General features: G+C 37.7%; 1 protein-coding gene across 3 annotated transcripts in view; it reads right to left on the reverse strand.

The window, feature by feature from the left end:
- LOC150090911 (acid ceramidase-like) overlaps positions 1–21,148 on the reverse strand; it is a 243,837-nt gene that overhangs the window by 144,385 nt on the left and 78,304 nt on the right. For all 3 annotated transcript variants that reach the window (XM_090380629.1, XM_090380624.1, XM_090380616.1), the window contains exon 5: positions 20,328–20,406. In XM_090380629.1, coding sequence (XP_090236755.1) covers positions 20,328–20,406 — 79 coding nt within the window. The remainder of the gene's footprint in view (positions 1–20,327; positions 20,407–21,148) is intronic.

A 21,148-nucleotide genomic window follows, 5' to 3' on the forward strand; every position in this document is an offset into this window, starting at 1 on the left:
TGTGGAGTGTAGAAGCAAAACTTTATTTGGATCTACCACAGGTTCAAATGCTATGTTCTTCATTCCAGGTGTTAATCATTTTCATTGAGGCCAACTCCTCTTCTCATAGTGCATACCCTTGGCACAACTATCCCACTCACAGAGAAAGTAACAATATTTAGTGTAATCCTTTTATAGTTCTAATAAAATGGTGATTACCTTTAAATCACCACATATCTGCCACTCATACTACTGATAGTGTACACCTAAGAGTATGTTCTCCCTGTTTGTGTACGTTTCTTTTTTGTGGACGGCATACGCAAGAGGTATTAGTAGTAGTGGCAAGTGATGCAAGAAAGCAAGTGTATGAGCTTATGCAGCATCAGCCAAAAAAAAAAAAAAAAAAAAAAATTTACAAAACAATTCCCTCTAAATGTTTGCCCAGTTCCTCCTTAAATTTATTTAACCTATCAAACTTCCACAATGACAGATGGCAGTTTGTTCCAGCAATTAACCACCCACTGGCTAAATTACCAGTGGGTGATTTAAAGGCAAATTTCCACACATCAATTCTACATCTGTCTTTGCTCACTTTGGATTTATGCCCCCTTAGGTTCATAGTCTGAACAAGTGGAAGTATCCCATCAGAATTCAGCTGAACCCATTCAAGGCCTTATACACCTCAATCAGATCACATTGCAGGTGCCTAGAGTCCAGCCACTGCAATTTGCAGAACATAAGCCTCTCTTGGTAAGAGGATCCCTTCATTTCCCTCACCAATCTTATTGCCCTTCTCTGTATACGCTCAAGCAAATCTACATCCTTCCTAAAATGAGGCCTCCAGACCTGTACGCAGTACTCAAGTCTTGGCCTGACCATTGCCTTATACAGAGGGACAATCACCTCCTTTTCCCTGCTAGCAAAGTTCCTGTATATCATTGACAAAACCCTATGACCTGCCCTGGCAGCCTATCTGCATTGCTCAGAAAACTTCATATCTGACTGCACAATTACCCCCAGGTCTTTTTAATTTTCTACCACCTTAAGTGTAGTACCACACAGTTGGTACGTTTCTCTGGGATTACTTCTACCCATATGCAGTACTTTGCATTTGTCAATGTTAAACTTCAGTTGCCACTTCTCAGCCCATCTGCTCAAATTTTCTAGATCCTGTTGCAGTAGCACACTGCTATTAGCGTCATTAACAACCCTGCCAACCTTTGTATCATCTGCAAATTTCGACACTAAGCCTGATATACCTTCATCAATATCATTGATAAATATACAAAACAACAGTGGGCCCAACACCGAATCCTGTGGGATTCCACTAATAACATTAGTCCATGAAGAGCAGCATCCATTGATTACTACCCTCTGTCTTCTCCCACTCAACTACCCTTTTATTCATTGTAGCAACTTACCTCAATACCATTCTGCTCCAATTTATACAGAAGTATTTCATGCGCAACAGTGTCAACACCTTTCCTGAAATCCAAGTATATAATTTCAAAACTATTTTTGGCATTATCCAATCAAATTTGTCAGACAAGACAAATTTTGTTAAGTCCCTTAACAAACCCATGCTGTGTCTGAATTATTGCTGCAGTCTTATCTAGATGATCCTGCAATGCATCTTTAACCAGTGACTCCATTATTTTACTCGGAACAGAAGTTAACCTAACTGGTCTGTAATTATTCGTGTCACCCTCCGATCCCCCCTTTGTGAATTGAGGATACATTTGCACATCTCCAGTCCGTGAGGACCTCCCCAGAGTCCAAAGATGCTCTCATAATTATGGCTAAGGGTTTGCTTAGTTGCTTTGCCACCTCCTTTAATATAACTGGATAGATCCCATCCACCCCAGGTGCCTTTCTTATGTTTAACTTCAACAATTTCTCCTCCACATTGCTCTCAGTTATTACAAAATCATTAAGTACCCTGCTACAATTTGATAACCTTCTGGCATTTTCAAACCTTAATAACTCCTCATGTGTGAATGTAGATGCAAAATATACATTCAGTTTGTTTGCTATCTGAGCAGGATCATCAACAGTCAAACCATCAATATCAAGAGGACCAATCAGATTCATCCTCTTTCTTTTAGAGTTTATATAAGTAAAGAAATCCTTGCTGTTTTCCTTAGCATCCTTTGCCTGCCTAACCTCCTTTGTGACTTGATTACAGATTAGCTTATATCTGCCATAGGCTTTTGTATCGCCTGATAATTTAGATGCATCCCATGCATTTTTCTTCTCTGCCACGAGTCTCATTAGTTCATTTGACAACCATTTAAGCCTAAACCTTGAACAATATTTCTTAATAGGTATGAAACTTTTAGTAGCTTCCACGATTAATTCCTTGAATGTTTCCCACTTAGAATTTGCTGTTGGTAACACCATTAGTTGATCCCACTGTATAGAATTTAAAAACTTTCTGAGACCACTGTAGTCACCTTTATGGAAGCAAAAACCCTTTCCTTTACTCCTGATGATAATTATATCTTTAAGTAAATCCCACATCAATACACTGATCACTGCCACCTAGTGGTTCCTTTATCTGCAAATTCTTAATACACGAATGATCACTGCTGATAACCAGATCAAGAGTATTACCCTCTCTGGTTGCATTGAAGGCAAATATTAAAATTTGAAAAATTTTAATAGTGAAGGCAGCATATTTCCATTCTTCAGGAATGTGCTTCATGTTCGTTGCTGCCATTAGACCAACTACATCCTTACAAACAGTGAGTTCACCTTCTGTCTGATAGAATTTATCATAGTCTTTATTTTGAGTACAAAATGTCACTTTCACAGAATGATCTAGAAGATTCCACTGTTGCAGCCTAGAGGCTAAAAGCTCTGCCTTATTCTTTGGCAGTTTGAGATCCCTGATGAAGTCATTAACCTCATCAGGGATACCTTATCTTGATGTAGACAGCTGCTGTACTTCTTCGTGTATATCAAATTGACGTTCAGTGTGTTCGTTTTCATCAGAGTGTACAGAAAATGGCCGGGGATTCAGGAAGAGGTAGTACTTCACGATGAGCACAGGACAAATTGTACATGGTATATTTGAGTATGTCACTTTTTTTTCATTGTCATCCCTTTTCTAATAGGAAGCAACATACAGAAGTAACAGTCTGTGATGTGATTTGTTGGCTCCCTCCATATCGTAGGCACTGCGAAAGGCATAAAACGTCCCTTTCAATTCACCGACACTGAGTTTTGATGAATATGTAGTGCAGCCTATAGGTGGAGCCCAGTTCTTTCCTGGTCACCTACTTTACACCCAAAGCACACGAAATAGGCCTTTTTTATGGCTTGAGTTAAAGGATTCTTTCTTGAAGCTAACATGACTTCTCCACGTACGTAACAAAAGTCGTCCAGACTATTCACACATCTATGGGGCATATTAATCTTACACGACACAAATACTACACAAAAAGTATGAACCTCACAGAGAACAACCATTAACTGAGAAAAAAATCAGTACATAGCCGTATTCGAGGATTACTGCAACAAGAGTTGAAGAAACTTCAGGTAACAACTTATCAAGCGTGTGATGCAGAGCAAAGCGGCAGTTGCTGATCACTTGATAAAAGCATGGTGGTATTTAAATGTGATTTTCATGTGCAGCAGCATAAAATTAGTCAAGATTTGGTATTTTCATTTTCATAACATTTTGTGTTGATCAGTGTAATGTTTCAGAAGAATTCATGAAACATTCCTGCACTGAAGAAAGTAATCAAAGAATTTTTTCTGTGCTGGGGCATGTTCTTCATAACTCTGCACCCCAACTGCAACACACTGATAAATGTAGAGGATGTACTGCAGAAATGGCAACTTTTCCAACAGTGCTAAATATCATCATCATCATGCCATTTTCAAAACACTGCAGGACGAAGGCCTCTCCAGCAAAACAGAAGGAACTTTCCAGTTCCTTCTGTTTTGTGCAATGGCCATCCATTTACTATCTACAAACTTGTGAATTTCATCTCTCCATCTCCACCGTTATCTTCCAGGTTTTCTTCTAGCTCCTCTTGGGTACCATTCTGTTATTTTCTTAGTCCATCTGTCATCATGTCTTCTAGCTATATGTCCTGCCCAAGACGATTTTAGTTCTTTAGTTTTGATAAGAATGTCCTTTACTTGAGTTTTCTGCCTAATCCTTGTGTTTCTCTTCTTATCTAACAGTCTGATTCCCAATATAATTTGTTCCATTCTTCACTGTGTAGTTCTCAGCTTCTCTTCCATTCTTTTGGTGAGTGGTCAAGTTTCACTTCCATAAGTCATGGTGAGGAGTATACATTGGTTCATTATTTTACGTTTCAGACAATTGGGATATTGCATCTCAGTATGTGACTATATTTTCTGAATGCTATCCATTCAAAATTTATTCTTCTCTTGACTTCCAGGCATTTATCATTCTTACAGCTAATGACTTGTCCCAGATAACTATATGACTCCACTTTTTGAATTACTGCTCCTTCAATCAATTATTATATCCCTTTCTATGGCATACTTGTTCATCATTACTTTTGTTTTAGCCATATTCATCTTTAGTCCAAAATCCTTACTAACTGTGCATAACTGATTAAAATTTTCCTGTAATTCTTTGGGATCGTGGCTTATGACCACAATGTCATCTGCAAATCGTAAATGGTTTAGGCACTCTCCATTCACATTGACTCCTTTCTGCTACCAGCCTAATCTTCTGAAAGCTTCCTCAAGGGCAGCAGGAAACAACTTTGGAGATATTGTGTCTCCTTTTCTGAACAGTGCAGACAGGCGGCGGAGCAGCTCATGGGGTCTTGTCAATGATATATAACAATTTTGTTAGCTGGGATAAGGAGGTGATTATCCTTATAATATATATAAGGTGTATAAGGCAATGATCAGGCTACAATTAGGCTGAGTGGAAATGATCAGGCTGAGTACTGCATACAGATCTGGAGGCATCACTTTAGGAAGAATGTAGAGCTGCTGGAAAGAGTACAGAGAAAGGCAATGATATTGGTGAGAGGAACAAAGGGGTGCCTTACTAAGAAAGGCTTAAGTTCTGCAAATTGCAGCATCTGGAGACTAGGCACCTGCAAAGTAATCTGATTGAAGTGTTTAAGGCTTTGAATGATTTCAGGAAGAAGCTCAATGCTGATGGGATTCTTCCTCTTGCTAAGATTATGCACTTGAGGGGACATAAATACAAATTAAAGAAAAAGACAGTTGCAAAATAGATGTGAGGAAATTTGCCTTTAGCCAGGGATTGCTTGAACTTCCATGTGTTGTTATGGAAGTTGATAGCTTAAATGAATTCAAGGAAGAACTGGACAAACTTTTGGAGCAAATGGATAGGTGAAACGGGAAGTGTTTTTTTTTCTTCTCCCCCCCCCCTTTTGGCTGATACTGTATTAGCTTGCTTTCTTGCATCATATGCCACTGCTAATGAAGTCAAGTATATTCATCTGTTATTACTCCCCTTTCCCTCTGATCCCTTTTTGTGAACTGAGGATGCATTTGCACATCTCCAATCCACAGGAACCTCACTGAATCCGCGTATGCTCTTATAATCATGGCTAAAGGTTTGCTTTCCTTTTTTTGCTGCCTCCATTAATATAACTGAATAGCTCTCACCCAGATGCCTTTTTTACATTCAGTTTCAACAGTTTCTCTTCTACTTTCTCTCAGTTATCACAAAATCAATTAGTTCCCCGTTAGAATTTGATACCTTCATGACATCCCCATCCTTAAAAACTTCCTCACAGGCAAAGATGTAAAATAGCTACTCAGTTTGTCAGCAACCTGAATAGGGTCATCATCGGTTAAATCATTTATGATAAAACTGCAGATTAGGGTACCTCGTCCAACATGGTGGCCAGCAAAACAGCGGAAAGCAGTGATTGACAAGTTGTGATTCCGCCCACTTCCTGCTCACTGTCTTCCTAGGTTGACATGCCTAGGGTGTTTATCTCTCCGCTTGCAGCTGTTTTCAGATCGCAAACTCATTTTCCAATTCAAAAACACCAGATGGGGGATGAAAAACCCTAAGCACCTTGCTCCTTGATGACACAAAACAATCAGAAAGAAAACGCCTCCACAATAATCAGCCAATCACAGAACTGAGTGGGAGGAGCTTTCACCTGTCAATCACTTCTTTCCTCACCATGTTGGATGGGGTACCCTAATCTGGAGTTAGCGCCATTCATATATATTGGACCAATGTGATTTATCCCCTTCCTTCTAGTGTTTACATAAGTGAAGAATTCTTTGCTACTTATCTTTGCCAGAGACTTTTCATAATTTGCCCAATGTTGCCTAATCCGTTTGTGACCTGATTGCAGACATCTAGTTTACATCTACTATAGGTTTTTGTATCAACTGAATTTATATGCATCTTGTGCATTTTTCTTCTCTGCAATCTCACCAGTTCATCTGACATCCATTTAGGTCTAAACCATCAACAGTATCTCTTAATTAGTAAAAAAACAACATAGTAGCTTCTACAATTACTTCTCTGAATACTTCTCTTTAGCATTTGCTGCTGGAGGGACAAACATCATCAGTTTGTCCCACCAAACAGATTTTAAAAACTGTGAGACCACTGTAGTTACTTTCACAAAAGCAAAAGCCCTTCCTTTTGCCCTTAATGGTAGTTACATCTTTAAGTAAATCCCACATCAATACACTGATCACTACCACCTAATGGTTTTTTTTCTGGAGATTCTCAATGCATGAAGAGTTGCTGCTGATAATTAGTTCAAGACGATTGCTTTCCCTTGTTGCCTTCCTAACATACTCTGAGAATACAATCATCTAATAAACCCACAAAAGTCTCACTAGTATGCAAGTACACAAGATCCAATCAATATCTGGAAAATCCCCCATTATAAGACATTCAGATTTACTAGCCCTCTATATGTCTGTACAGTTGTTTGTTATATTTATAACAAACAAGGAGAGCAGAATCTTTTTCTGTTCTTTTGTTGAGTCCCTGTTGATTTGAGTATGTGGACTCATTCTGGGAAAAATTCCCCTTGCAGAGCAAATGCTCTGTAAAGCATACAGATGTTTAAACTAGATTGGCATAAAGATGAAACCGACAAATATACACACCATCCTACACCTTTCTATAGAGGGCTACTAGAAAGATTATTTGTTTTATAGTCTTGATGGCAGATGGAAAATAGACAAGAATATCATGGTACAGACCAGACCCCTCCTCCAAAAACCTGGTATCAAAGGGCTTTCTGGATACTAGGAATTTTGAAATTTCAGATTCTTAGCAAGAGAATTGAGAACACAAGCAAAATAATTAAATGCATATATTTAAATCTTAATTTTCTAAGAAGCATTAGAAAATAACTGCTGCAATAAGTTTTGCAAGATGCAAAGGTCATTTCCACAAAACTGCCTCTATGTAGGGCATACAAGATTGCCTACAACATCAATGTAGCATTCAGCAATCATTTTTCCATGCACTACGACCAATGAACCTAGCCTGTATCACAACAAACACCCTCAGACTATAATACTGCCTCCTTGTAACTTCAAAACTAGGATAACACTCAAATATTAAGCATTCTTCAGGCATCCCTAAATGCACCCCCATCAGATTAGAACACCAAACACCCTGACTTCTCATTCCACATGGCAAAATATTTCCAATCCAGGAAATCCTGGTCCAATTCATGTTTAATATACTTTTCAGAGTGTAATGCATTTATTTTTGCTAGGGATACAGGTCTTCTGTGAAGATTCATAGCATATAGCTCTCTAATACTAACAGGTGAAAAACTGAGCCCAAGAATCAAGCATAAAATATTAACTGACAGGAGATGGCAGGTTTTTTATCTCAAGTCTGTTAGACCCTAGAGAATCAAAGGCAAGAGCTGTGAACAGTCACAGGAAAACTTGAAAGTGCTTCCATGACATGCTTCTGTGTATTGTCACAGAAGTACTTTCAAATTTTTCTGTGGCTGTTTGCAGCTCCTGATTGGCTTGATTTGGTTTAGGGTTTACTGTTACAACAGCTGGTTAGGCCATAATGTGCCAACAACAATAAATGAATGGAAATATTTCTAAAATGTAAAAAACAAAGGTTGTTAAAAGATTAGTTATCGGTGAAAATGACCAGTGACTGTCAGAAAATGGATCTGTACACAATATACGTATAAAAGTCATCTAGTTTTAAAGGATATACAAAAAAGTAATAAAAGTATATATAATAAAAGAGTATATTTTAAACAGATGCAAATAAGTTTATCAATTTTAAATAGATAAAAACAGCTGACACAGTCAATGTCAGAGAGTATCTGACTGAGTGCATAGGGCTCGGTCAGACGGGTAAAAGCAGTAAAAGATATACATCATTCATGTCTAAAACGTGGACATTCAGTTAAAATGTCTAATTTTTAAAATGGTGTTCCATGTGTGAGATTTATCAGCCCTCAGCAGAACAGAATGTGTAAGACAACTATGTCCTATGTGAAGGCGAGTTAGAACAACCTCTCTATGGCCCCTGTGAAGACTAGACTGCCCTGTTTGGATTACAGGCTTAATTTGATACAATTTGTTTGTGGACTGTCTGTGCCATAATTGTGGCCACTGGGTGCATAATACATTTCTTATCAGTTGCCCATAGGGGACTAGCAGGCTGTGATTGATGTGGGACTGCACTGATCTAGCTGCAAAGTCTGCCAGATTATTTCCCTTGATCCCAATGTGGTTTGGGATCCAGCAGAAGCAGATATCAAATGTAGATTCACAAAGGATAAACAACTTCTGCTGAGTCTCAGACAGGACTGGATGTGAATTATATCTAATTATGGATAAAGCCTGTAATGCACTTAAAGAATCAGCATAAACCATACACCTTTGATAATTATTAGTTTTAATGTGGTCCAAGGATAGCTATATAGTGTTACAACTCTTGCAGCTCCTGATTCAGATTTTCTAGGGTCTGACGGTGAAACGAGAAACCAGCCATCTCACAGAATGCTAGCTCCTATCAATCAATATTTTATCTCTAGTTGGACATTTCTTGAGCTGAGTATCGCCCGTAGACTTCTATTTCTTCAACACATTGCCAATTTGAAAATGTCTAATTCCCAAATAATAACATTCACAGAATATTTTCCCCACATGACATCCAACTACCATTTGCCTCTGAAACCATGTTAGCACTTCCTATGTATTCAGTGTTTGAAATGAGTTCTGGACTAAATGCTGATCACTCTTACAGATTAAAATATTTACATATTTCATAGTCACACACAATTTCTTGCAATCAGAAGAGTGTCCCATAACTTTTGATAAGATAAGCTTTCCAATAACCCTTCATGTTTGTCACTTTTTATCACTGTTAAAAAGATATGAAGGTAACTGGAGAGACCAAAACATTAATGATGGATCTTGCAGACCCCATGTTGGACTATAGGTAGGAAGGAATTCTCTAGAAAGCTCAAATCATGACTACACAATAAAAACTAGAGCAAGTAACAGCATGTTGAATTTACATTCTGTAATGGAAAGCTACACTTTCAACCAGCCACATAAACATCAGGAAAGAGGCTTGACATGCTCCTTCAAAATTCCGTCCAAACTCATAAATGGAAACAAGAAAATCTATCCAAACCCCTCCCCACTGGCTTAGTCTATTTTCGTATCTCATTCCAGCAATAATCAATGGTTGATTACCTCTGCTTCTCCAGCTTCACCCTTTTTTTCCTATTCTTTCCCACTTTTCAACAATATAGGAGTATCCATCTGAAGTCACTTCTATCTTGCCCATATTGAATGAAATGTGTTTTTTTTTTTTTTTTTATTTAAATGAAAATTCCAAACACAAAAAAGGTATTAGAACCTATAGTACTCAGCATAGGTTGAAAAGATGAAAGAAGATAATTATTGACATTAGACTTGAACTTCTCTAGATAGTAATGTTCAGGAAATACATATGAAGAAAGGCTGTTCTAGAAAACAGAAGCTGAATAAATAAATGAGGAAGAAGTAAAGCTGGTTCTGTGAGCTTGAAGTTGGACAATAAAAGGATGCTGGTTGCGGCACATATTCGAACTTCTTTGGATGAGAGAGAAGTGAACAGTGCCCATAAAAATATCTATAGAAAAGGCATGTAGCAGAACAGAACATTTATGACACAGAGTGGAGAGACTTTGTTAGAGATGAGTCATTAATTAACCTAACTGTCCTCTTTTGAATGGAATCTAGAAGCCTGAGAGTAAAGCCTATTGGGTGCACCTTCCCAGATGATGGAATAATATTCCATGGCAGGGTGGATTTGCAATTTGTACAGAGTGAACAGCTGTATGGAAGAAAAGTAACACAGAGTGAAAGAGAAAATTGTGTTTTTTAGATGCAGAGAAAACAATATTTGTGATATGCTTATGCCAAGAGAGATTAGGAGTTGGAGTAATCCCCAATGATCTTGTCTAGAAATCAGTGTCATCAAAGATAAGCATAGGAGTAGAATTCTTTTTGCAAGATATAAGACAGAACTGAGTTATAGAAGGATTGAAATCAACTAACTTATCTTTGCCCCACTGGAGCTCAGCATTCAAGAAATTAGGAGCGGGCATTCAAGAAATTGAAACTGTGAACAGAGGAAAGGTTTCTCAAACTTGAGTATGGAATGCAATGTGCTATCATCAGCAAAACTATGGATAGGATTTCCAGTCAATGGAAGGTCATTAATATACAAGAGGAAAAGAGTGGGAGAAAGAAATGAACCTTGAGGAACACCAGCATTAAGGGAAAAGTTAGAAGACAAAGAGCCATCTATCATCACCTGCAGTGAGCAGTCAGAGAGAAACAATATCCAATTACTAAAAACAGTTGGCAAACCACAAGATGGAAGCTTATTTAGACGACCCTTATGCCAAACATAATCAAAAGCCTTTGAAATGTTAAGAGCAACTGCTTGAGTTTCACCGGACTTTTCCATTGAATTTATCCAAAGATGAGTAACATAAGCCAGAATATCAACAGGGGATTGACTGACAGAATCCATACTGGCTAGCGTTGATCAGATGGAAGGATTCTAGGTAGTTTAAGAGTTGGCAGTTAATTGAGAATGAGTAGAAGTAAGAGTACAATGGGATGATAATTGGATGGGAAGGATGTCACCCTTTTAGGAACTGGCTGGATATGAGCACATTTCCAAGTAGAAGGGGAAAATACCTATGGAACAAGAAAGTAAAAAAAAGATAGCACAGAACAGGAGCAGGGACAAGAAGTCCAGGAGCACAGCTTTTGGGAACAGGAGGAGAAATACTATCAGGATCTGGAGCTTTCTTAGCATCAAGATTTGTCAAAATCCTTCTGACATCCTTTTGCCAGAAGACCACTGGAAGCATTGAATAGAGTGTACTGGAAATGGTAGGAGGTGGTTTACCATGATCATCAATGAGTTGAAAGAAAAATGGGATGCCAGCAGGTCTGCTTTGCCTTTGGCTGAAATGACAATAGAACCATCTTGTTTTGACAGAGATGGGCAAAAGTCACAGCCAGTAGCTTTGAAAAGGGACCAGACTGCTCAGCTACCATTTGGACACGAAGCAAGTTTTCTATTATTAGCCTGCTTGGAATCTAGTTTAGACTGATTAATAACAATTGTTGTGAGCTTTGGTGTAGGCAGAAAATGAACCTGGAGATTTTGAAACAAGCAAATTACAATATGCAACATTATTTTCTTGAACAGTCTTAGCATTTTTATTGGAAAACCAAGGTTTAGATATAGGATGGATGAGATTTTAAGGTGGAGTGTGGGAATGAAGGATTTCATCCTTATAAGAATAATTTCGCCAACACAATCTGAGCATATTTTGACATAACAATATTTGAAACAGTAAACCAATGAAGGAAAAATCTCGTAGATCATCCTATTTTGCATTTTGTAATGCCAAACAACAAGAGGTTGAGAATGGCCAGGAGAGAAAGGCTCCGTTGGAGAAGAGACCATCACCAAGTTGCAATCTGAGATGTCCAGAGGACCACTCAGCTTGAACAGAAAAAGATCAAGCATGTTGGCTGTGTGGTTAGGATTGTCTGGTATTCTGGTAGGTAAATGAACAATTTGTGCAAGGTCATTAGTAATTGCCAAAGCCTCAGCATCTTGACCAGCTGGAGTTGTGAACTTTAAAATCACCAAGGAAAATTATCTCACTGTTAGAAAAGTAGGACTGGAGAAAGTCAAGTTTCAAAGAGAGGAAGTCAAGATTTCCATTAAGTGATTAGTGGAGTTGGAAGAATGATAGAAGCAACAGATGAATTTGACAGAATGTGGTAGAGAGATTTTAACCCAGAGAAAACTGAAATGTTGTTAGAACTGTCAGAGTGGCTGCTAAATGAGCAACTAATCTCTCTATCTATCTCTCTCTCTATCTCTCTCTTTCTCTCTCTCTCTCTCACTCTCACACACACACACACACACACACACACAAATGCAACAGTCTCCAGAAGAGCAACCATTTCAGTATGACTGAATCCACTGGCGATGCTGTTCATTCTGTATATTTAGTCCACAAAACCAAAGATCATTTGCAGCTACAATTATAGCTGCAAACAGTTGCAATCACATTACTTGAACAATTAAAGGGCACAAAGGTCATTACATTTAAGAAACTATTCAACATAATGAATACCAGTTAAAATCAGGGGTGGCTCGTCCATAGGCATTGATGCATCCCCAGCTATTTAAATCTAGATATACAGTGAAGGGAGTTATATGAAATTTTGTGAAGAACAATGCAACGCAATGAATATTTTTATTAACAGAACCCACATATAGTATGCACATCCTCTATTTCCAAGTAATCATGTCAATAATAAACGAATAAAATGCGAAATCATTTCCAACTTTGAAGTTTAATTAACTATACGCCTCACTGTGCACCAGACAGTGACATTTTGCATTCCAGTGAATATGTGGTAGTTGGTTGCAATTGGCAACAAGGTTATTGGCAACTTGCCAATATACATTTTTTATAGATGAAAACGAATCAAAGTCACTGTAAAGTGTGCAATGCAGATTTCTCATTGACCATGATGGGTGTGTAGCCAAAATGTCAGCGTGTTTTTGTTATTCGGTCAAATCCCCATTAAGTAACTAAATAATATCAGTGTTAAGTCAATACTCAACATTCAACAGTGTAATTATGTGATTACAGCTTAATTGTGAACTGAGCTTGAACTCGGTAAGCTGAAGTTATACAAAGGGTACTAGGAAAGTTTTGCAACATGACGCAACAATGAATCACAGGAAGCTGCTTGTTGCTGCATGTTGAGACATGTTCATACGTGCATAGTAGCCGCCGCACCAAGTCGATGGGCTCAGTTATTCATTAGTAGTGAGAGTGTAAAGTGCTTGCGATGGCATCGTGGTCACGAAATGAGATAAGGACAGTTTTGCGGTATAATTTCGTGCGTGGTTTAACCATAGACCAGTGCTTAGAAGAAATGACTCTTGCACTAGATGATGATTGTCCACATTGTACAACGATATTCAGGTGGTATAGAGAATTCCAAAGGGGAAATTTCACTCTGGAGGATTCTGAGAGGCCGGGAAGGCCACGAACGTCAGTTACGGAGGAAAACGTTACTGCTGTGAGGAAAATGCTTGACGAAAACAGGCGAGTGACCTACCAACAGATAGAGGATACTTTGGGCCTAAATGCACCAGCAATTCGTTCGATTCTGCAAGATCATTTGCACGTGAAGAAACTTTGTTCTCTCTGGGTGCCGCATCAACTGACTGAAGAGCAGATGACGACGTGTGACTTGGTGCCGGGAGATGTTAAAAAAGTTTGATAAGGGACAATCTCGGTATGTGAACAACATCGTGACAGGTGACGAGATTGGCTGTACTATTACTATCTGCCGACCAAGGCTCAAAACAAAGTTTGGGTCTTTGACGATGACGACACACCCGTAATTGTCAGAAAATCCCGATCTGTAAAGAAGAAAATGATAGCTGTATTTTTCAAATAGAGTGGAATTGTGGAACATGTCTTTTGGACACACAGAAGACAGTCACAGCTAAGTGGTATACTGAACAATGCCTGCCTAAAGTCATTGGATCTATGAAGAACCTGCGGCCAAAGTCAAGAATGGACACCTGGTACCTCCATCCCGATAATGCTCCAGCTCACCGCGCCAAAGCCTGCACCGAATATTTGACCATGACAGGACTGAAACTTCTCGAGCACCCTCCCTACAGTCCAGACCTTGCTCCCTGTGACTTTCCACTGTTCCCGCATGTGAAAATGAAGCTAAAAGGGAGGCGGTTTTCCAGTGATGAGGACCTTCTACGGGCTTGGGACAGTGTGCTTTACTCCCTAGTGAAACTTGGCAGAACTGGTTTAAAGATTGGTTTCGGAGGATGGAGAGGTGTATTGAATGTAGAGGAAATTACTTTGAAAAAATTAAATAAACAAAGCTGTATTGCAAAACTTTGCTAGTACCCTTTGTATTATGAGGTGATGCGTAAGTAAAACATTATTTCAATGACACACGATTTTGTGAAATTTGATTCGATCATGGCCTCCATACTTCCCCGCGAAGTAAATCATGTGACAGTAAATAAACTTCAGCAGCTTAGTTTTTCACAATTATCTCTCCAAGAAAAAAAATGCTATTAAAAAAGGCCACCCCACACCAAAGATTCAAAATTTCTCAGTGGGGAATAAGTAATAATAAGAAATATATTTTCAGTTTTAAAACTGAATGGTAACAAAGGAAAAGTTGGCTTTGTGGTTGTGAAGTTAAAAATGCATTGTTTTGTTTTCCATGTTTACTAGCATTAATAGAGGCATTTGATGCAAGAAAGCAAGCTTATGCAGCATCAGCCAAAAAAAGAAACCACTTCCACTTGACCCCTCTGTTCGTTCAAAATACCTGTCCAGCTGAGCCTTAAACTTATTTAGGCTATCAACTTCCACGACAAGGGATGGAAGTCTATTCCACCAACCAACCACCCGCTGGCTAAAGGCAAATTTCCGCACGGCTATCCTACATCTGTCTTTCCTCAATTTGAATTTATGCCCTCTCAGGTGATTATTCTGAGCGAGAGGAAGAATCCCATCAGCATTGAGCATACTCAAACCATTCAAGACTTTATACACCTCAATCAGATCACCTTGCTGGTGCCTAGTCTCCAGACACTGTAATTTGCAAAATTGAAGCCTTTCTTCGTAAGAGCACCCCTTTGTTCCATTCACTAATCTTGTTGCCCTTCTCTGTACTCGTTCCAGCAGCTCTACATCGTTCTTGAAATGAGGCCTCCAGACCTGTATACAGTACTCTAGGTGTGGCCTGACCATTGCCTTATACAAGGGAATAATCACCTCCTTATCCCTGCTAGAAAAATTCCTATATATCATTGACAATACACCATGAGCTACTCTTGCAGCCCGTCTGCACTGCTCAGAGAACTTCATATCTGCCTGCACAACCACCCCCAGGTCCCTTTCATTCTCTACCACTGTCAGTGTAGTACCACAGAGTAGTACTACTACTACTGTTCGGAGGTGACTTAACGGGGACAAAAAGTGGCTTTACAAACAAACAGAATGAAAGAAAAAAAAACTCTAAAACATGAGTTCGAAGAAACATATTGATAATGTGATTTCACTATTGCTTTTAGGAAGCGTAAATATTAAACAGCTTAGTGAGGCCTACAGACTTTCGATTTGCAAACATAACAAGAATCGTGAGGTATATCTAAAATAACAGACTGAATTAAATTTTGTGGACAGTTTGAAATTCCTTTATGTGGACATGACAAAAAAGACAATTCTAAAAATCCAGGAGTATTCAGAGGATTAATAAATTTCGTCTGTACATCAGATTCCAATTTAAAGAACTATTTAGAAAGTAATGCAGCATTTAAAGGCATTTCAAAAACTATTCATTTCGATATTCTTGACTGTTTGCTGCAAATATGCCAGGATGAAATAAAAAGAGAAATTAAAGAAGCTTTGTTCGTAGCTGTCATAGCTGATAACACAACAGATGTTTCAGAACATATACAAATGGTAATTTTTCTGAGATATGAACTGAATGGTGACACTTTTGAGCATTTTTGGGGTTTTTTTTCACTCCGGAAAACTAAACGGCAGATGGAATATCGAAGTGCATTCTAGATCAGATAGACATAATCCTCAAAGGAAATACTCAAACTGGTTGCTCAGACAATTGATGGCACAAGCGTGTTACTGCAGTGAAAGGCAAGAAAGAGGAATTCAGGCTAAAATAAAAGAAGTGTACAAAAATGCACATTTTATTCACTGCTATGCATGCCAACTGAATCTGATGATGAGAAATGCAGCAAGTAGTACCAAAGATTCAAGAATTTCTTTCAAAACCTCATGTCGATAGCAACATTTTTCTTGAGATCACCACAGCATCTCTCTGTTCTCAGAAAGCATATGGACAGCCGTGTTGCCCGACCTTCTCCTACAAGATGGGACTTCAATATGTGCACTGTGAACAGCATTTATGAAAATTTTTAGTCCTTGAAAAAGTGCATGGAGGAACTACAAGCGACAGCAAATGCAGATAAGACAATTTCAGGAGCAACTGGAATTTTGCACATCTTGAGTAATGAAAAATTTGAGTTCTGGTTAGAACTTTTCCATCAGATAATGCCTTACATGGAAGTTATTTATAATCAAATGCAATCTCGAGAAATTGAGGCAGTTAAAATAAATGAATATATAGGAACCTTTAAGAATGCCATTCTAAAAATCAGGAATTCAATATACTGTGAAAATCCTTCAAAAATACTCATGATTGAAGTGAAGGAAGTATGCAACTATATAAGTGTTGACATAGGTGAGAGATATTCTTTTATAAAACAATTAATTGCTGCTAAATTGTTTAACAAGGAGAACTTTGTTATTTTTCGTACGAAAATGCCCATGGAAGAGGTGCGGGAGACTACTGAGGTATATCCCATGATTGAAAGAGAAAAAACTTCTTACGGAATTACAAGTTTTCTATAGCAGACGTGATCTACACAGTTATTGCAAATTAACTGACTTGCTGAAATTTATCTCAGAAAATAATCTAGCTGAAGTTCTTACATAACTCAAAAGTTCTCTTGCCCATTTCAATGACTACTTCAGAGCCCAAACGCTGCCATTTGACATTAAAAAAAGAATGAAAACATTTTTAAAGAGCACTATGAATCAGGAAAGGCTAAATGCTCAAGCAATGCTTTCAATAAGCTTGGTCAACAGTGCACCAAACTTGAATGAAAAAGTTATTAATCTATTTTCAACAAATAAAAACAGAAGAATGGATTTTTTTTTAAATAAAAGTTCAAGTCTCTTAATGGTAAATGTCTAGTTAATGTTTTGTAGTATTTTTAACTTGCTTATTATTACTACTGTGTATATCTACATGTCTTATAACCAAGGCAATTGTAACTTTAAGATGCAGCACCCCCAAACATCGGAGTCATGAGCTGCCACTGGTTAACATGTTCACATTATGCAATGTTTGTTGTTGTTTGTTATTTGATTTTTGGGAGCATTAGCAACTAAGGCCATATTGCTCCAAGAATATGCGGTGGTCATTCCCTGACCTTTCCGCATCCTCCGTATTTGGTTGTGACGGGCTCAAACTCTGGTCTAATCAAGAAGTGTGTGTTACGCACTGCTTGCCCCTTCCCAGCTGGCTACGGAGGCGCCACATTATGCAATGAAATCCTTACAAAATACAGGTCGACCATCACTAATCCGACAGCATTGAGATCTGTGCCAGATTAGCGAGTTTGCCAGATCACCGGTGGTTATTTTATCACATACATTTTACCCAACAGCTAACCACCTCCTTCTACCTTTAATAGGTAGACTGCCAAGTTAATTTAAGAAAAAAATCCCCTGGGGCCAAAAAATATTTAGGAAATAATTTGATTAGCAATTCTAAAATAAATATTGTAATGTTAGTGTTGTCGTTTTTTCGCTTAAAAAAAAAATATATATAAAAAAATAAAAAAAAAAAAAGTCTTTTTTTACGTCGCATATATTGGTTACTTTATTTCTTGAGAAGCCGTGTCGGCCACATACGTGTGACGCTATTACGGCATACACACGAAGGTCGTTTGTGATTAGTTTATTGCACGCGCGATGAGCGCTGCAATAAAACTAATTACGATAAAATAAACTTTCAAACATCACAATAAGTTTGTCAGTACAGTATTGTTAGATATTTTGTGAAAACAAGTTCGTTAGCGCGCTGTGTTATCCATCATATTGTGTTGTGTTTTTTCCGAAAGTTTGTTAAGTGTGTTGTTAAAAAAAAACTAAAAAGGAATGGCTAAAAGAAAATTACAAAGATAAGAGGAACTGAGAGAAATTGCTGGAATTTATAATTAAGCAGAGTTAAACTTCTCACAGGACACACAGCTGTCGAGTTTTTTCAGAAGTTCAACCTTATTTGCTATGGACAATGTACAGTGTTCGCGCTTTACACCACGAGAGGCACTTCCTTTATGCATTGGAACCATGGCTGGTGCTAAATGTAATCAGATTATAATAATAAATGCAGAAAAACAAGTGGGAATGGCTTGCCAGTGTTTACGAGTTCGCGCCAACAGCTGATGCTGCAACCAACCACTAAAACAGTAGCGGCAGGTCGGTGCGCCGACCCGAGAAATTTTAAATTACGTTCGCGGAAATTATGTCCGAATTAGCGATGGAACCGGATCACCGGTGGCCGGATTAGTGATGGTCAACCTGTATTTTTGAAGTATGAGATACCTAATAATTTTAATACTATAATACAAATTATACAAAGATATAAATTCAAATAGAATGTGCCATGTAGAAACTGCAGGATTATATTTTGTAGTAGTAGAAAACCAATGCAATTTCTCTCAGCACTGTCTATTACACTGGGATTCTGGAGAACACCTCTTGTAACCAATTAAATGTAAGTATCAGTCTCATTGTATGAGCCATGATACTGATACTTTTATTTCAATAGTTCTTTAATATCTTGGGGTAGTACTATGATAATTTTACTGTTACTGCAATCTTCCTTTCAGTGCTAGTTTAATAAACTCTGACATGAAGTTTACAATTAATAATTTGACAATGAATACAAGCGTTAACCATATTTTTCAATCAAAGAGGATTTAAACCATGGTTCACTCAAATGCAACTATACCCTTGTGCTTGACCACTTGTTAATCTTAATATATAAACAAAAAGATTAATTATTATATTTATCTTATTATTAATTTTTTTTGAAGTAGTATACAAAGAAGAGCCCAAACTGGATTTCTGATAATAAAAAAGAGAAAAAAGTGACCCTTGTTATAGCTTGTTTTTGAACTAGAGTTTTCACCTCTCCCTGAATTAATCCACTTAATACTATATTACCTCTTTAGAATCTGGTACATTGCCCATATTTTGTTTATCCAACTGTTCATGTGATGACTATGTTGGTGCACAGATCAGAATTGGCATGCTCATTTCAAATGGAATGTACACACCTTACCTTGAAATTAATGTTATGCATGAAGTTTGGAAGAGAACTCTCTCTCCTTTATAACCACAGAATTAGAAGTTTCAGAATTGAAACTTCTAACTCTGCGGTTACAAATTGAGATGGAGAAGAGAGCTGACCAAAACATTAGGAATTAGTGGAAAATCTAATCATCTGAAAAGAGCACAATTATATGCATCTTAATTAAAAACAAATGTTAAAACTGTTTTGCAAGCATTCATTAGTGAATAAATATTTATACTAAATAAACATAACATTGCTTTTTTTCTCTCTCTCATGTAGGTTATTATTTCACTTGATTAATTTATTGGAATTGTATAGGACTGTCAAATGGCACCCAGGGGGGATAAATAAAAGAGGCGAGTTCAGCTAATACACCATTATCCTTTCTGAATGTTTATTGGGTACATATAAACAGTAGGTGCACAGGGTGTCTACAGCACACCAGCAGCCAAAATTCATTACAAACCACAGACAGTGATCAGCAATGAACTAATAGATATTAAGAAGGGAAAAAAAAAATTTTTTTTTTCTTAATGATTGCACCATACTGTAATCTGAACAGAAAGATTACAGTGCAGCAGTTTTAAGCTGAACTATACAGCAAGGCAGCTATGATCCCAAACTTGCAGTACAGCAAAAATTAGAGCCAACTGCATCATTGTCACTTTTTGGGATTCACTGCCCCATCAATACATTTTATTCTTGCAAGGATCTGGCTATTTGCAATTCCAAATTTTAGCTTTGTACAATTACACTTTTTCATTTACAGGCCTAAAAATTGAATCAATTTAATTATAATAATTCTGAAAGATAAATACCAATATTTATTCCTGTGGCATTTGCTATTCCTTTCATTTCTTCATGGAATGGTGATGGAAAAGTGCTAACAAGGTATGGCTGGGGGAAAAAAAAAAAATTGCATACTTAAATAATATCACAAAATGAAAAATGATTCTAGGAAAATTAATTAGAAACAAATTTATTTCACAGCAGTGATATTACTAAGGCGAATTATACATGTCAAAAATTGGCATAACTTAGAACATTTTTGGATAACAAATGTCTGAATACATGCTGCTTGAATAAACTCTCATCTCTGTTTGTTTGTTTGTTTGTTATTTGGTTTTTAGGAGCATTAGCAACTAAGGCCATATTGCTCCGGGATATGCGGTGGTCATTCCCTGACCTTTCCGCATCCTCCGTATTTGGTGGTGACGGGCTCGAACCCCGGTCTAATCAAGGAGCGTGTGCTATGCACTGCTGCTCCTTCTCACCTGGCTACGGAGTCTCCCTCATCTCTGTTCTTGCGGAAATGTAAAGTGGATAAATATTGGAAGTAGGAGAATGAAAAACCAATACCAAAGATTCTTAGAATTCACAAGTCCCATCCTGCATTTGTTACCTTTCATTACTTTAATATTAATTTCATTACTCCAAGGTTAATACCACATTCTCTCCAGAAAATACTGATCTGAAAGAATGGTGGAAGTACCAAAACCAATTCAGAAGAACAGTGCCCAAGAAAGATCTACAGCAAAAACTGAACATCTGTGGGATAGACTTAGTAAGAAACAGATTAATAATTAACCTGGCTACATTCATTTGAATAGAGGCTAGGAACTTAAGAGGTCTGAAAGCA

Source organism: Mastigoproctus giganteus, chromosome 1 (genome assembly GCF_048544385.1).
Source record: "Mastigoproctus giganteus isolate SK-2022 chromosome 1, ASM4854438v1, whole genome shotgun sequence".
Lineage (NCBI taxonomy): Eukaryota > Metazoa > Arthropoda > Arachnida > Uropygi > Thelyphonidae > Mastigoproctus > Mastigoproctus giganteus.